This window comes from Morus notabilis, unplaced genomic scaffold (assembly GCF_000414095.1).
Source record: "Morus notabilis unplaced genomic scaffold, ASM41409v2 Scaffold338, whole genome shotgun sequence".
Taxonomy (NCBI): Eukaryota; Viridiplantae; Streptophyta; class Magnoliopsida; order Rosales; family Moraceae; genus Morus; species Morus notabilis.
Genome location: NW_010358348.1, coordinates 191,763 through 206,786, shown reverse-complemented (window position 1 = coordinate 206,786; position 15,024 = coordinate 191,763). Strand labels below are relative to the sequence as shown.

Here is a 15,024-nt window from a genome sequence, read left to right as displayed (position 1 = left end):
TAATGAGCGTCAAAGGCAGGTGGGCAGGCAAGAACCCGGTGGCAGCCCCCAGAAGGATTGGAAAGGAAGCTTAATGTGGACGCCGTTGTTTACCCAAACTCTGACTGACGCAATAGAAATTGGAGAGGTAATTAGAGACCGACTCTGACAGGTGTACTGGCTTTTCCGGCGAAGAAGATTGAAGGCAAATTCAGCGTTTCCAAATTTCCAATCCCAAAGCTGTATCGTTTTATTGTACAACAAATCAGCTGCGAAGAATTACCGTCGTTTAGATGTGAAAATAACGTTCTCGTCTCTTATGGTAGACGTACTATCTATTAATTTAATCGTTTATTGGAAACGACAGATCGTTTCAGTATTATACAAGAATACCGTACTACATACTCGTTATTTTATTTATAGATGTTTTCTTTGACGCCGTTTTTAAGTTTGTTTGTTCTGGTGCACAGCTTCTCTTTCCCAGATGGACTATGCATGCCAATTGCCAACATAAATGAAATTTAGACACTCAAACTTTCTGTTCCATCATCACTTTGCGCCACTGTCTGTTACACAACACTATCCGATGAGATCCATCATAGAACTGAATTTACTGATTAGTTAAAAATAAAAACAAATATTTATACATTGACATGCACTGTAACTGATCAGTTAGTTTTTGCGGCCTGCTGCACTTCTCCCTCTTATACAACAATCCTTTGGTCACAAAAAATAAAGAATTCTTTGAACTCTATTGTTAGAAAATTGGCTCATACATTTCTTTAAAATGTTACAAAATCCAGAATGAACTTGGTATATTCAACAAAAATAAAACTATCACTTTGAGCTTCAGGCTCGTGGACCAGCCCAGCTGGTGAAGAAAAGATCAGAAAACAGAGATACCTAATGATGATGGCAACTGTGTATATCACAAAATAATAGAATCATTCCATAACTATAGGGCCTATACAAGATTGGAACAAGTAGCTTAGAACACGCTGAACTTCCCCGGAACTGTGTTCACTGCGCACGAGATCTACCAATAAAGGAAAGATTTGGGAGACGTACCTCTTAAATGAATCATTTTCTAAACCACTCAATACCCGCAATGCAGAGACAACCAAAGAAGTCCTGGTTGCCAATTCTTCCTTCTTTGCTGAACCCAGAGGAAGAATCCAGTGAGGAACCGGTTGATCAACTAGTCTCTGCTGTGCAGAAATGGACCCAGTGCAACTAACGTAAATTTGCAATATTTTTATGCAAGCTGTGATGAGTTCTGCTTCAACATTGATCTCCTTGCACAGCGAGGGATTATTGGCAAGTATGTTTTGGAGGAAGTTGAGGTAGTTCTGATGTGATTCATTCTCGAAATGAACCATGGGTGGTGGGGTGAGCCCCAGTATAGAGCAAGCTTTCTGCAGTTTCTTTTGCAACAATGTCTCAGAATTCAATTCATGCGCATGTGAGGCAATAGAGGAAAATAATTCCAGAATGATAGACGTGTTCGCCACTGATAGGGATTGTAGGTGCATTTTTAGCAAATCAGTAGTGACCTGAACAAAGAACAAAAGAAAAGGAAATGAGATTCGATACCAAAATTGAGAACAAAATACACATTCTCCATGGTCAATTAGGGCATGACAACATATCTTGGTTTTCTTCTCCCCTACTTGCATGTTCTAAATCTTTGTTGTATTTAAAGCGGATAAAACCCAGATAAACAACTACCTAGCAGAAACTTCAAAACATGTGCATACATCAAGAAATAAATCCGTGTACGAGGGGACAAAAGGTACAAATCAGAGAACCTGTATAATGAGAAGCTGCATAGAAATATGACTCTTCAATCTTGAAACTATATATGCTGCCGTTTGCAGATTATCATCCTCAAAATCATCATTTGTCAACTCATGGTCAGACATGTCCATGTCATTATATGATTGTGAAATGCCTGGCACATCGATGTTATCCATACTTTTCAAGACCTTCCTAACTCCAGGCGTTGCAGACGTGGTTGCCTCCTTCAAAGCTAGAAAAATCTGCCTCCATTCATTTTCTGAAAGCCTGCTGCCTAAATCATCAACTAAACGAACCAATGCAGCATACCCAGTGCTAGCCAGACCCTGAACAGGACTTCTTATGAAGCCTGTAAGTATGGACACAACACCAGGCAGTTGAGACCTCAGTACATCAAAGAAACTGACAATCAGATCTATAAGACATTCAGCTGCAACTGCAAAAGTTTCAGAATCCCATGCACTGCCTTCTGCATTTGACGATCTCGAAGTGGGTGAATTTTGGCCATCTCTCCTTGTATCTCTCTTGTCAGATACAGAATCGAATATGGGAAAAACAACAGAAGTGAAAACATCACTCCAAAATTGGCATGAGAAGAGATGGCCGTGATCCTTTAAAATGTTGAAAAGAACTTCCAAAGAACTCTTCCTGATAGCTGATCTAGGATCAGATGCGAGCTTTGACAAACCTGAAACATCACAATGTTTATGTTGTGAAATAAAAGTCGTCAATCAGTTCTTAAAGAGAACAACCAATAAGGTATTTTTATGCATATTAGCATCAGCTAAAAAAATAATCCATTTTTGAAGAAAAGCAAGTTACCTGTCAGCAAAGGAACCCAAAAGGACATGCTATCATCTTTATCACTGGAAGTGTCAACAGCCTTGTTTACTTCTGGAATGGAATCATCGACCACACTCTTATTGTTGCTAACAAGTCCCCCTTCTGCAAGTTTGACTGCGCAGAACCGGAGAAATGCAATAGCATTGAGGCTAACATCACTGTTAAATCTGCTGGTTGTGAAGGTTATGAGACATTTAACGCAATCGGTAAAAGTCAATATCTCTGTCTCAGTTATATATGGGAAATATTCTCGTACTATTTTCTCCATCGTTTCAAAGGCCAATAAAACAATATTTTTTCGCTCATCAGCAGCAGCGGCTGTGAAAATCTGATAAAAGAAAGAGCAACAAGATATGAGGAACGGGACATCCACAATGGAAAAAATTTCCCCTCCAAGCATTGGAAAGACCAGTTGGTCAGATGCTATTTTTCCCACTTTTCTTGAGAAGTTATTTTCATCCTGCTGATGAATGCTATTGTAATGTGTGTGTGTGTGCGCGCGCGCGCGCGTTTTTTTTTTTTTTTTTTTTTTTTTTTTTTTTTTTTTCCTTCTGAAAGATCAACGAGCCAACTAGAAGAAATAATGAGAAGGAAAGATCAAACAAACCTCATAACAAGCTAAGTGGAGTAAAAAGTATTTTCTAAAGTACCAATGGGTACAAATGAGCTTAATTTTAAAATTTTGACAGCATACCCAAGTCATAGGCTCAAAGAATGAAACATTCAAGCATACATAACTTTGAACCTTTTTATTGCCAGTTACTTTATCAAATTGAATTCTTCTTGGATTCCTTCCAGCGGTCCAGCTTAGAATTTCTTTCTAAAAATAGCTAAAAAAATATATACTATATTAAAACTCATAAGGTCAAAGGCTTACCATAAAAACACTTTTCCAGCCAGATTTCACATTACTGACTCGACTAAGGACCATTTGTGAAATGCAACGAATTATCAACTCCCTGATCTCCCCAGAGCTGCTTTTTTGCATAACAATCACAAATGGTCTCAGAAATTCATTCTGGAAGTTGTAATTTGCCAGCTCCTCACGTTCCAAGAATTTCATGGCCAGCTGACGCAATGAATCCATCACAAATATTGCAACTGAGAGATTTTCTGACAACCCAACTGAAACAAAGAAGTCAGAGAGAACATTCCATATGCGAGACCAGACTAATCTGATGCGGTTCATATTATAATGCCTGCAAAAGAAAAAATTCAATGAGTGCAGACTTCTCAAAAACATATAAATTATAATCACCACAACGATCACACCTATACAATAAAATTCTTAAAAGAACCAATTGGGAAAAAGAAAAAAAAAAAAAACCGAGAGTGATAAATAATCTTACGCTATTTCAACTATTTTTGTAAGACTAAATACACGAGGATCTGTTGGAGACTGCAATTCTGAAATTGCCACTTTGCATAAAGCTTTAACAAAAGCCACTATTGCTTCACTATTCAACCTTTGGCTATGGGCAAAAACGTGATTCAACTCAAAGTTGCCAATTTGATCCAGCAGATTCAAGTTTGAGATAAAATTATTGATCTGCTCTGGTGTTACCAATCCAGGAGTATTGCCTCCAGTACTGGTGCTATCATATGATCCCCCACGAACCACAGCCACCATAGCTGGGTTCTGGAGAGTCCCTTTCTTCTTTAGAGCAGGAAAACCCATTGATTTTGATATTTTTTCCTCTGTTTCCACATTCGTTCCTGTCAAAATGGATGCATCAGTTGGCGCGCCCTCTCCCAGCAGTTGCAGATGTTCAATTCGGGAAAGACATGTTAGAATGTGCTCCCATGCTTCCTGAAGAAAATTACCATCTTCAATGGCAATTGAGATTATTGCCTGTAACAAAAAATATGCAAGTTCTAGTGATGTAGGACGTTTAAACGGGACTCACTGGCTTAAGGTGAAAAAAGTAATCAGATCTTCATGCATGATGATCCAATCAATTCTGGAACCATGGAAGACAACTCAAAAATACACAGTTAACATCCTGATATACATTGTTTCTTTTGATGAGCACTAACATCTTCCATGATTTTGGCTCAAACAATACACTCTTTCATTATGATGTATGAAATATGCACTAACCTTCACAGCATCAACATTTTTTTGCTTCATATCTGCCGCACAATGGAGATAAGTAAACTTGGCCATTGATGTGACAAAAGCATCTCGCTGCGTCTGCATACCCATTACTGCAGTAACATGAACAGCATATCGAAATCCCAACAAGCAGTGAGAAGTGGCAAGTCTATCATCACTTTGGTCGAGAGTGACACTGAATGCAGCCAGCATAGGACCCCAGCAAACCTCCGCCATAAACCTTAATATAGCAACATCTGTAACAGCATGATATACAGACCTGCAACAACAAATAAATTGAAGTCCTAAGTGATCCCTAATTTGGCAATTTCACAATTCCTCTGTCATGAAGAAGTCAAATGTCACTAAATGTGACCAAAACTAATACTGATAGTTGAGATACCACAACCATCTGATGGTGATAGGTCTCCTCCCATTAAGTTTGTTTACGCTAGAAGAAGGAAGAATGACAAGCAAGGGCAGGTTGGTAATTTGAATGAGGATTAGTCTTGGGGATAGCAATTCTGTTAGAATCCCTGGTCTTGGGAATAGGGGAGGTGAGTGGCCAGTTGGTTAGAGGAGGGTAGAACAAATAGCCCAAGCCAGGAGTAGGGAAGGTATCGTGTATTTGCTGTAAGTGCTAGTCGTTTGGAGGCTTGAGGGTCCTCGAATTCTCCTCCTATCTGTATTTTCCGTTTTTCTCCAGTAATACAAGGAACCAGACCCATTTCTGGTTATTTTTCATTCAATTGCCTTATTTGTCTTTCGAATACTTAGAAGGAAATTCTTAGTGATCCCGGGAACCTAACAATTTGGTATCAGAGCCCCTATGATCCATGGCGAACCAGCAAGATCGGCTGGGTCAAGTGGAGAGAAGGCTGAACAGCTTCCGGGATACCTTGCAATCCTTCAAGACATTGGTGGATCCGGTGCCACGGTTACAGGAGGAGATGGCAACCATGGGAGTAAGGCTCGGCGAGGTGCAAGGAGAGGTCGCCGCGAAGGGAGCCAAGGTGGACGGTATTCAAGGCACAATCAACAGGCTCGAGGAGCTCATGATCAGACAGGCCCGCAACCAACGCTCTCCTCCGAGGAGGCCTAGGGAGGACTACTCGCCCCCGGGTGGAATCAGGAATGACCAAACTCCACCCAGGCGAGAACCTGGCCGACCGGCCCGAGCAGATCCCAGTCCTCCGAGGAGAGATCAGGCGAGGGGAAGAGAGGGCTATCACCGTTACCGGTCTCCAGAAAGACCCCACGCGGGGGCCGAGCATCGAGGTAAGAAACTTTAACTTCCACTATTCAGGGAGAGGATCCACACGGATTTTTCGAGCCGAACGATACTTCGCCATTAACGGCATCGAAGAGGGGGAGAAAGTGATGGCGGCCTCAGTCTGCATGGAAGGCAGGGCCTTAGGTTGGTATCAGTGGCTGGATGCTCAAGAACCATTCGTGGGCTGGGAAGACCTCCGGGAGGCTATCCTCCATTGTTTCAGCCGTTCTCGGGAAGGAGACCCGACCGAGAGAATAATGGCTCTCCGGCAAGGAAGGATGGTGGCGGAGTTTAGGGAGGAGTTTGAGTCCCTCGCAGTTGCAATGAGGGGAATACCGGAGAGTGTCTTTAGAAGAGTGTTTCTTAATGTGCTGAGAGAGGACATAAGAGCTGAGGTCAAAATGCACAGGCCCATGAACTTGGTTGCGGCCATGGATCTGGCCCAACAGGCTGAAGACCGATTGGAGGCGATGGATCGGATCTAGAAGGCTCGGGCGGGTCGAAATACCCGTACGGAGTGGGGCGGCAGAGCTGGGTTTAGCAACCCGAACCTGACCGACTCCTTTTAGCTCATTAGATAAGTTTGAGAGCTCTCTTCAATCCCAAATACTGCGTGACCTAGGGCAGCCAAACATTTATCGCGATTCGCCCACTGCCGTTGGGGCGACGGCAGGAGGCGGACCAAACTACCAGCGGCTGTTGTACGACGAGGTCCAACAGCGGCGAGCTCGTGGATTACGCTTCAAGTGTGATGAGAAATTTAGCCCAGGCCACAGGTGCCGAAATAGGCAACTACAAGTTCTTCTTGCAGTGGGTGAGGAGGAGGGTAGTGAAGAAGAGTGTCATGAGGAGGGGGAAGAGTCGACCAAAGTTACTAGAGGTTCGACGGAGGAAGCTTTGGGGCTTTCCCTAAATTCCCTCAAGAGGATGGCGACGGCAAAAACTATGAAGTTAAAGGGGGTCCTAGGTGGTCGGGAAGTGATAATCTTGGTGGACAGTGGGGCTTCTCACAGCTTCATAGCCACGGATCTTGTGCACAGTCTGGCTATTCCCACGGATTTGTCTGTCCGCCATAAGATTGAGGTAGGTAATGGAATGAGTTTTCAACAAAGTGGTATTTGCCGTGGGGTTAAGGTGTTCGTACAGGGATTTTGGGTAGTCGAAGATTTTTTTCCTTTTGAACTAGGCAGTGCGGATTTGGTATTAGGTATTTCGTGGCTGAGGACATTGGGGGAAGTCCAAGCAGATTGGGCTAAATTCACCATGCGATTCCAATTCCAGAAAGGGGCAGAGTGGATCTGTTGGACAGGGGATCCCTCTTTGAGTTATTCCCTGGTGAGCTTGCGTTCCTTATCCCGAATCTGGAACCATACCAGGATTGGGGTGTTACTGGAATTTCGCGTAGCCTAGGACGGAGGAGTTGAGGGTGAAATGCGGCCACTTCCGACGAGATGCGAGCGCCTTATCCAGGAGTTCCATACAGTATTCAGCATGCCTGAAGGGTTGCCTCCTCATCGAGCAAGGGAACACTGTATTGTCCTCCAGGAGGGTGCATCCCCGCCCAACATCCGACCCTATGGGTACCCTCAGGTTCAAAAAGCTGAGATAGAGCGACTGGTCGCGGACATGATGGCATCATGCATTATTCGGCCTAGCAATAGTCCTTATGCTAGCCCGGTACTATTGGTCCGAAAGAAGGATGGAAGTCGGCGTTTCTGTGTCGACTATCGAGCCCTAAATCAATTAACAATCCCGGACAAATTTCCGATTTCAATCATTGATGAGCTGCTCGACGAATTACATGGGGCGACGGTGTTTTCCAAACTGGATTTGAAGTCTGGCTACCACCAAATCAGGGGAGAAGACGGAATTTCGGACGCATGAGGGGCATTATGAGTTCCGCGTCATGCCTTTTACCAACGCGCCAGCCACATTCCAAGCCCTAATGAATTCGGCATTACACCCTTTCTTACGGAAATTTATTTTGGTGTTTTTTGATGATATTTTGGTTTATAGCAGGACGTGGGAGGATCATCACACGCACTTAAGGAGTGTTCTGGAGGTGCTGCAGCAGGAGGCTTTGTTTGCTAATTTCAGGAAATGTGTCTTTGGACAAGGGCATATCAACTACCTAGGGAATGTACTGTCAGCTGAGGGCGTGTCCGCAAACCAATCTAAGGTCAGCGTGATGTTGTCTTGGCCTTCTCCACGGAATGTCCGTGAGTTACGGGGCTTCCTTGGCCTTACGGGCTATTATAGGCGTTTTGTTCAGGGATATGGATCCCTCGCCCGTCCCCTCACTAACTTGCTCAAGAGGGGCACTTTCAGCTGGTCTCCCACGGCAGAGGCTGCTTTCCTCCTCCTTAAGCGCGCGATGACAGAGCTTCCAGTGCTGGCCATGCTGGATTTCACGAAATTGTTCGTCCTCGAAACCGACGCGTCGGGCAGCGGTGTGGGCGCGGTACTGATGCAAGAGGGGCGGCCAATCGCTTATTTTAGCAAGATGCTTTCCGCTTCTTCCCATTTGAAGTCAGTCTACGAGCGGGAGCTCCTCACCACTGTTTTGGCCGTTCATAAATGGAGGCATTACCTTTTGGGGCGGCATTTTCTCATTCGAGCCGATCAACGGAGTCTTAAATTTCTCTTGGATCAGTGTGTGTTGCCACTTGAGCAACTGTGCCTCATCACCAAGCTCCTAGGATATGATTTTGAGGTTCAGTACAAACCAAGTGCCGCGAATTGGGTTGCAGATGCCCTCTCGCGGAGGGGGACGATTCTCCAGTGGCGTTCGTAGCTCTTTCCGTTCCTCATCCAATCGACATGTCGACACTCCGGCAGGGTCAACTCGAGGACCCCGACTGTCAGGACATCATCACCGCCATCCGCCAGGGTCGGCCAGTTGGTGAGGGTTATGTTCTTTGCAAAGACTTGATGTGGTTTCGAGGCCGGTTAGTTCTGCCACTCCCATGGACCCCTCAGGTGCTCCACGACTTCCATAGTTTGGTCTTTGGGGGGCATTCCGGGTTTTTGCGGTCGTATAAACGGATTTCGGCGAATTTCTTTTGGAAAGGCATGAAACAAGCTATCAGGGATTATGTTTCCCACTGCGAACGGTGTCAACAAGCTAAGACCGAAGCGCTTTCTCCAGCAAGTTTATTACAACCCCTTCTAATTCCTCGGCAAATTTAGGAGGATATAGCTATGGATTTCATTGGGGGGCTTCTGAAGTCTAAGGGGATGGACACTATCTTGGTCGTCGTGGACCGCCTTTCCAAATATGCGCATTTCTATCCCTTGGCCCATCCTTACACGGCTAAACAGGTGGCCTCCTTGTTTGTTCGGGAGGTAGTTCGCCTACACGAGTTTCCCTGCTCGATCGTTAGCGATCGCGATACGATCTTCATGAGCCTGTTCTGGCGAGAACTGTTTAAATTGCAGGGAACTAAGCTTCAGCCGAGCACTACCCACCATCCGCAGACAGACGGCCAATCTGAGGTGACCAACCGCTGTCTGGAAACTTTTCTCCGTTGTTTTGCTTGTGACAAACCGCGGTCTTGGCTGTTTTTTCTGCCTTGGGCAGAATATTGGTTCAATACGTCTTATAATGCGTCCATTAAGTGCTCTCCTTTCCGTGCGGTTTATGAGCGTGACCCCCCCACTCTCCAGCGTTTCCAAGATGATTCTACCGCTGTCCATGAGGTCACCACCCAATTACAGGAGAGGAATCAAATGCTGGATGTTCTTAAGGAGCACCTCCGCTTGGCTCAACAACATATGAAAGGGTTTGCGGACAGGCATCGCAGGGAGGTACAGTTTTCTCTTGGTGACCTAGTTTTGCTTAGACTCCGTCCTTATTTCATGAAATCCCTCGCTCGGAAGGTTAACGTGAAGCTCAGTCCTCGTTTCTATGGACCATTTGCCGTTCTGGAGAAAATAGGTCCGGTTGCCTATCGCCTAGACTTACCCGCTTCTGCCAAGATTCACCATGTTTTTCACTTGTCCCAGTTGAAGCAGTTTTGGGGGCAACAATACAAGGGCCAACCACTTCCTGAGCAGTTGACAGCCGAATTGGAATTGGTTGTCACGCCGGCCGACGTTTTGGACTCTCGCACCATCCACGTCGGGGGGCGCCATGTGGATAAAATCCTGGTTCGTTAGGAAGGCCTACCCTCTTGGGATGCCACTTGGGAACCTGTTGCTGTGATTCGGGACCAATTCCCAACTTTCAACCTTGAGGACAAGGTTGTACTCGTGGAGGGGAGTAATGATAGGTCTCCTCCCATTAAGTTTGTTTACGCTATAAGAAGGAAGAATGACAAGCAAGGGCAGGTTGGTAATTTGAATGAGGATTAGTCTTGGGGATAGCAATACTGTTAGGATCCCTGGTCTTGGGAATAAGGGAGGTAAGCGGCCAATTGGTTAGAGGAGGCTAGAATAAATAGCCCAAGCCAAGAGTAGGGAAGGTATCGTGTATTTGCTGTAAGTGCTAGTCGTTTGGAGGCTTGAGGGTCCTCGAATTCTCCTCCTATCTGTATTTTCCGTTTTTCTCCAGTAATACAAGGAACCAGACCCATTTTCTGGTTATTTTTTATTCAATTGCCTTATTTGTCTTTCGAATACTTAGAAGGAAGTTCTTAGTGATCCCGGGAACCTAACAAATGTTCAACTTGCTTAGGACAGGTCGTTTGCAAAAATAAAACATAAAACATAACAGCTACTGCCTAAAAGGATGCGAAGAGGAAAAAGCCAACTCATATTGGTGAAATCAAATTATCTCATATCTTGAGATCAAATCTTTAATGCTTAGCAGCTTGGCTTACTCTGATTTTCCTGACTTTGCTTTGAATTGCTCCTGGATGTGCTTTATAAGAAGCCCATTTGCACCCAATGCCTTTTCTTCAGTCTGCTTCCAAGTTACTAGATTGAGGATACCATCCAAGCCCAGTAATTTATTAAAGCTATTTGCCTGCTTGCTTGGTGGTTCAGAAGAGTCCGACTTCATCTTAATTTCATTTTTAACAATTTGATTGTAAAGAGAACCAAGATACTCTTCAGGTAAGTCCTTGCCATCATCAATTCCTCGGTTGTTTCGAATAAAGTCAGCCTTTGTCATCTGGACAACCAACAACCAATGAAGAATATAAATGAAAAGATATTCAAACGTAATTAAAAGTTTTCTTCTGATTTATGAGTGCGACAGAAGACAATGATTTGGTAAGACAATTAGGTATAACAACGAAAATTCTTTTAATTCGTTCACCGAAAATATAACCAACCAAAACAAAAAACAAAAAAAGACATAAGTGAAACTGTGAATGCTACTAATAGAACTTTTTAGCTAATAAAAGAATGTTCAACCTATTACAAAGCTTCACAGTAAAGAAACAGCAAGCCCCGCAGTTTATAAATTTCAATATTAAAACTAAATAAATATATGCGACAGGTTCCACAAACCTTGTCTTTCACCATGTTATTATGGGCATCTGTGTTGAGCAAAATTACAGAGTAAGCAAGAACATAAGCTGTATCCGCACTGGTGAAGGAATTTGGATTGCATTTGCAATAGCGCTCAGCAAACTTCTCCATGATGCGGTCAATCTTTTGTGCCTCTCCGGGCAACCTGAAGCCTCGCAGGAAAAGCCTTATTGCTTCACCAAAATCCATCCCTTTAAAATTAAAGGAATCCACATAAGCATGCATGACTTTTAGAGGAAATTCCTCCCTATCACCCAAATAGTCACCAATCATTGACTCATTCAAGCCATTAGTGTTTTTCAGGAACACGGCCACATCTTCTGCAGAACCACCAATTTTTTTTACGCTTATCAGAAACTCAATGCCCTTTGAAGGTTTCCTATTAAATAACGAGATACCTTTCTGCATAAAACCAGTAAAGTTGTCAATACATAAAACAATATTTATTCTAACAATGGGGATATAACACAGATTGAAGTCGTAGGCAAAATGTGATCGAACACAACCCAAATAAAGGATGAATAAGTATCATTAACGAGAAGAACAGCCATTTGTAAATTAGATTCAGAATAAATAAGGGGCAATAAAACAATACTGCATTGTATAAAGTCTCAACCTGCATTTCGATTTTATAAGCTCGACGCTGCTCAAGGGTAGTAGCATCCGAAACCTCAGAATTTGCTTCTGGATGTAATTCATAATCAGTAACAGTTCCTTCTTCACCATTTTGCGTCAAATGATTCTCTACTGAAGCCTCAGTCTCGTAGCTCCTTGGCAGATATGAGTCTCCTAGTCTCAATTGTTGGTCCATCCAAGCTCCCATTGATTTAACAATAGATACCAAGCACTTAACTGATTCATGTCGAAAGGTAATATCCTGCGCAGGAGACAAGGTTGTGGTCGAACCAGATGGGGGTCCTAGAGCAGTTTTCAAAAGGCCATTGACGATCCTGCAAGTATCTGATGGAATTATAAGGGATTTAATACATTTTACTAAAACACATGCTGAAAGAGGAACAACGATGAAAAGGTTTATGGGTAGGTTGGTGGATCTCTGTGTGTGTGTGTGTGAGAGAGAGAGAGAGAGAGCAGAGGTTTGATGCGTGTAACGTGTTCTGAGTTACAATAAAAACATTGGATATCATAATAACCAACCCTACAAAGTATAGCCCTGAAATTGACTTAAATAAAAAGAATCTAAGCACAATGTCGGACAAAAGGAGCCCTAAATGCAATCGATTTATAAGTAAACTCTTATCTTTCAAATTTCAATCATTAATCACAGGATATAAGTTTTTTCCCTTCTATGTTGATCAAAGGAACTTTCTATATGCTATTCTATGTCATAACGTTCAAATAGACAACAAGACCCCAGCCTTTTAGAAAATGAAATAACTTGACTACCAGGAAATGCAGTAAACGCAGTTTAATGGCATTGGATAGCCAAGCAGATGAAAGCTGAAAAAAATTACAGCAAAGGGTAATACCTTTCAAAGATGTTTGGAGAATCGACGTCGCAGTCATAGTTGACAAAAATGTCGATCATAATCTGTGAATCCTGAGATATTTTCTCCAGTAAGTTGAGGACGGTCATTTTCTGCAGGAAACTAGGCTGAAGAACATTCTCAAGCACCCGGAGGACAAGCATTGGGAAGAAAATACCAATTTCTGCTTTTAACCCCGATCTGAATTTTGATAAGAAGTTTATGAAGATAGAACACTGAAGCTGGAAAATAGCCATTACTGACAATGCACTGTTCTTTAATAATGATAAACACAACAACTGCTTGATAGCGTTTAGGAACCTGCACCACCAAGTGAAACAGAGCTATTGGATTCTTCAAAAATGATTTTCCAAAAGTAGGAGGCATATAAAAACATGAATAAATGAATATGTATTCAGAACAACAAACATTTTGACATAAAAATCATCTGTGTGGTTTAGATATAAAGCTTCAAAGTAGCCCAGAATTAACAGCACAAATGACTTTAAAGCCTTCAAGAACATGAAATTCTACTGCAAGCACCAAAAGGCCATTTGCCCAAGTTGCACAAAAGCGTTCTGTAAGGTTGTTTGTTAAGCATAAATCCAATAAACTAACGTACTCAATTGTTTTCTCATATATTTCGTTACGGATGGAATCACTAACCTATCATTGGATCGCCACATAGGTCCCCCATTGTCCATGACCACCTTAAGCAGCTCCAAGGACAAGATTTTCCCCCTCAAGAGAATCTGATCGTCCGGGTTGTCCGGTGATGAGAATTTCATGGACAACTTACACAAGTTCTTGAAGAGCAGATACCCGTCCTCCCTAATCTTACTACCACCTCCACCTGATTCAGCTCCCTCAATTGCTTCTCCGTCCCCGGATTCGCCCTCTTTTCCATCCGGTTTGGACTCGGAAGCGTCGCCGTTCTGCAATTTTTGCGAATGGTTGACAGCCGGAGCCCCTTCACTCGCATCCATAACCTCATTGATGAAATTCTGGCAGAATTGGATAGAACTCCCTTCGTTCAAGCTCTTATCCGTCAATTCAAGCAATTCGTTGACCGAAACCCTCTTAATAGCAACGCCCATGGAGTCCTCCTCGACCCTGGTGAAAACAATGACCATAATCTGCGCGAGAACCGACTTCGCGCAGATCTGATTGGTACCGCTGAGTCCACCGAGATAGACGTTGTAGCAAGTCCTCACCATGTTCACCAAACAATCGCCGCGGATCAGCACGGACGGCGATCTAACGGCGGAGAGCAGCGCGCGGAGGACGGCAAGCTCGATCGCCTCCTCGCCGAGCCCACAGGACTTGCAGACGGCGTCGACAATCCTGAACGCGACGCTCTGGGGATCGGCGCTGTCGATCTCGCCGCGGACGAGGCCGAGGGAGAAGAGTTTAAAGGCGCATTCCAGAGCCGGCTCCGCGACCTTGGCGTAGCCAGAGTCTAGGGCGAGAAACAGCGGCTGGAGAACGAGCTCCGCATCGGAGAGGGAGAGCCCGAAGAGAGGCGAGCTGAGATCGGAGGAAGAAGAATTGGAGATGGAGTCGAGCTTGTCGAGGACCGATTTGCAGGTGGAGACGAGATTGGAATGCTTACGCCATGCGGCGTTCTTGATGATCTTGTCGAGGGAGGGGCCGAGGACCCGGCCGCACCGGGAAGGCCCGCCTAGGGTTTGCGAGGCCGACATTGTTGGGGGACTTTCTCGGGATCGGAGAATGCCAGAGGTAGATGCATTCACAGATCTGACGGCGTCGTTTCACTGGTTGGTTGTGCAATCATCACAATTGAGAAAAAAGTGAAATCCGGTGAATGAAGTGAGACGACGAAATCCGGTCGGGTTTGTGTGTTGTCGCTGTGCCAACAATTGCGTAATCGGAAATTCTAATAGAAAGGTTAGCGGGAGAGTATTAGTCTGCGCGCGCGTGTCTTTGCATTTTTGTTTTATTTTTTCTTCTTTATTTTTTTTATTTTTTCCAAAGGGAAAATGTTTGTGTTAATCTCTCTCTCATATCTAGTCAAGTCACCTGAGTTTGCGTCTCTGTCACGTGAGCTATAGATCTAT

The 15,024-nt window shown here is 43.9% G+C and overlaps 1 protein-coding gene across 2 annotated transcripts; it reads right to left on the bottom strand.

Annotated features, from left to right (window-relative positions):
• Positions 1 to 736: 736 nt before the first annotated feature.
• On the bottom strand, positions 737 to 14,929 carry LOC21396912 (brefeldin A-inhibited guanine nucleotide-exchange protein 1). Of its 2 annotated transcripts, XM_024161917.1 has the most exons (11): positions 13,613 to 14,929; positions 12,950 to 13,267; positions 12,079 to 12,412; positions 11,442 to 11,864; positions 10,808 to 11,100; positions 4,721 to 4,994; positions 3,969 to 4,471; positions 3,497 to 3,818; positions 2,599 to 2,947; positions 1,788 to 2,464; positions 737 to 1,532 (listed from the first exon to the last, which is right to left on the bottom strand). In XM_024161917.1, the coding sequence occupies exons 1-11, from the start codon at positions 14,647 to 14,649 to the stop codon at positions 924 to 926; spliced, it is 5,139 nt and encodes a 1,712-aa protein (XP_024017685.1). In that variant the 5' UTR covers positions 14,650 to 14,929; the 3' UTR covers positions 737 to 923. The 2 variants fall into 2 exon arrangements, with proteins under 2 accessions (XP_024017685.1, XP_010090724.2); XM_010092422.2 differs by lacking the exon at positions 13,613 to 14,929 and having other exon boundaries at positions 12,079 to 12,422; positions 12,950 to 13,064.
• Positions 14,930 to 15,024: the final 95 nt, after the last annotated feature.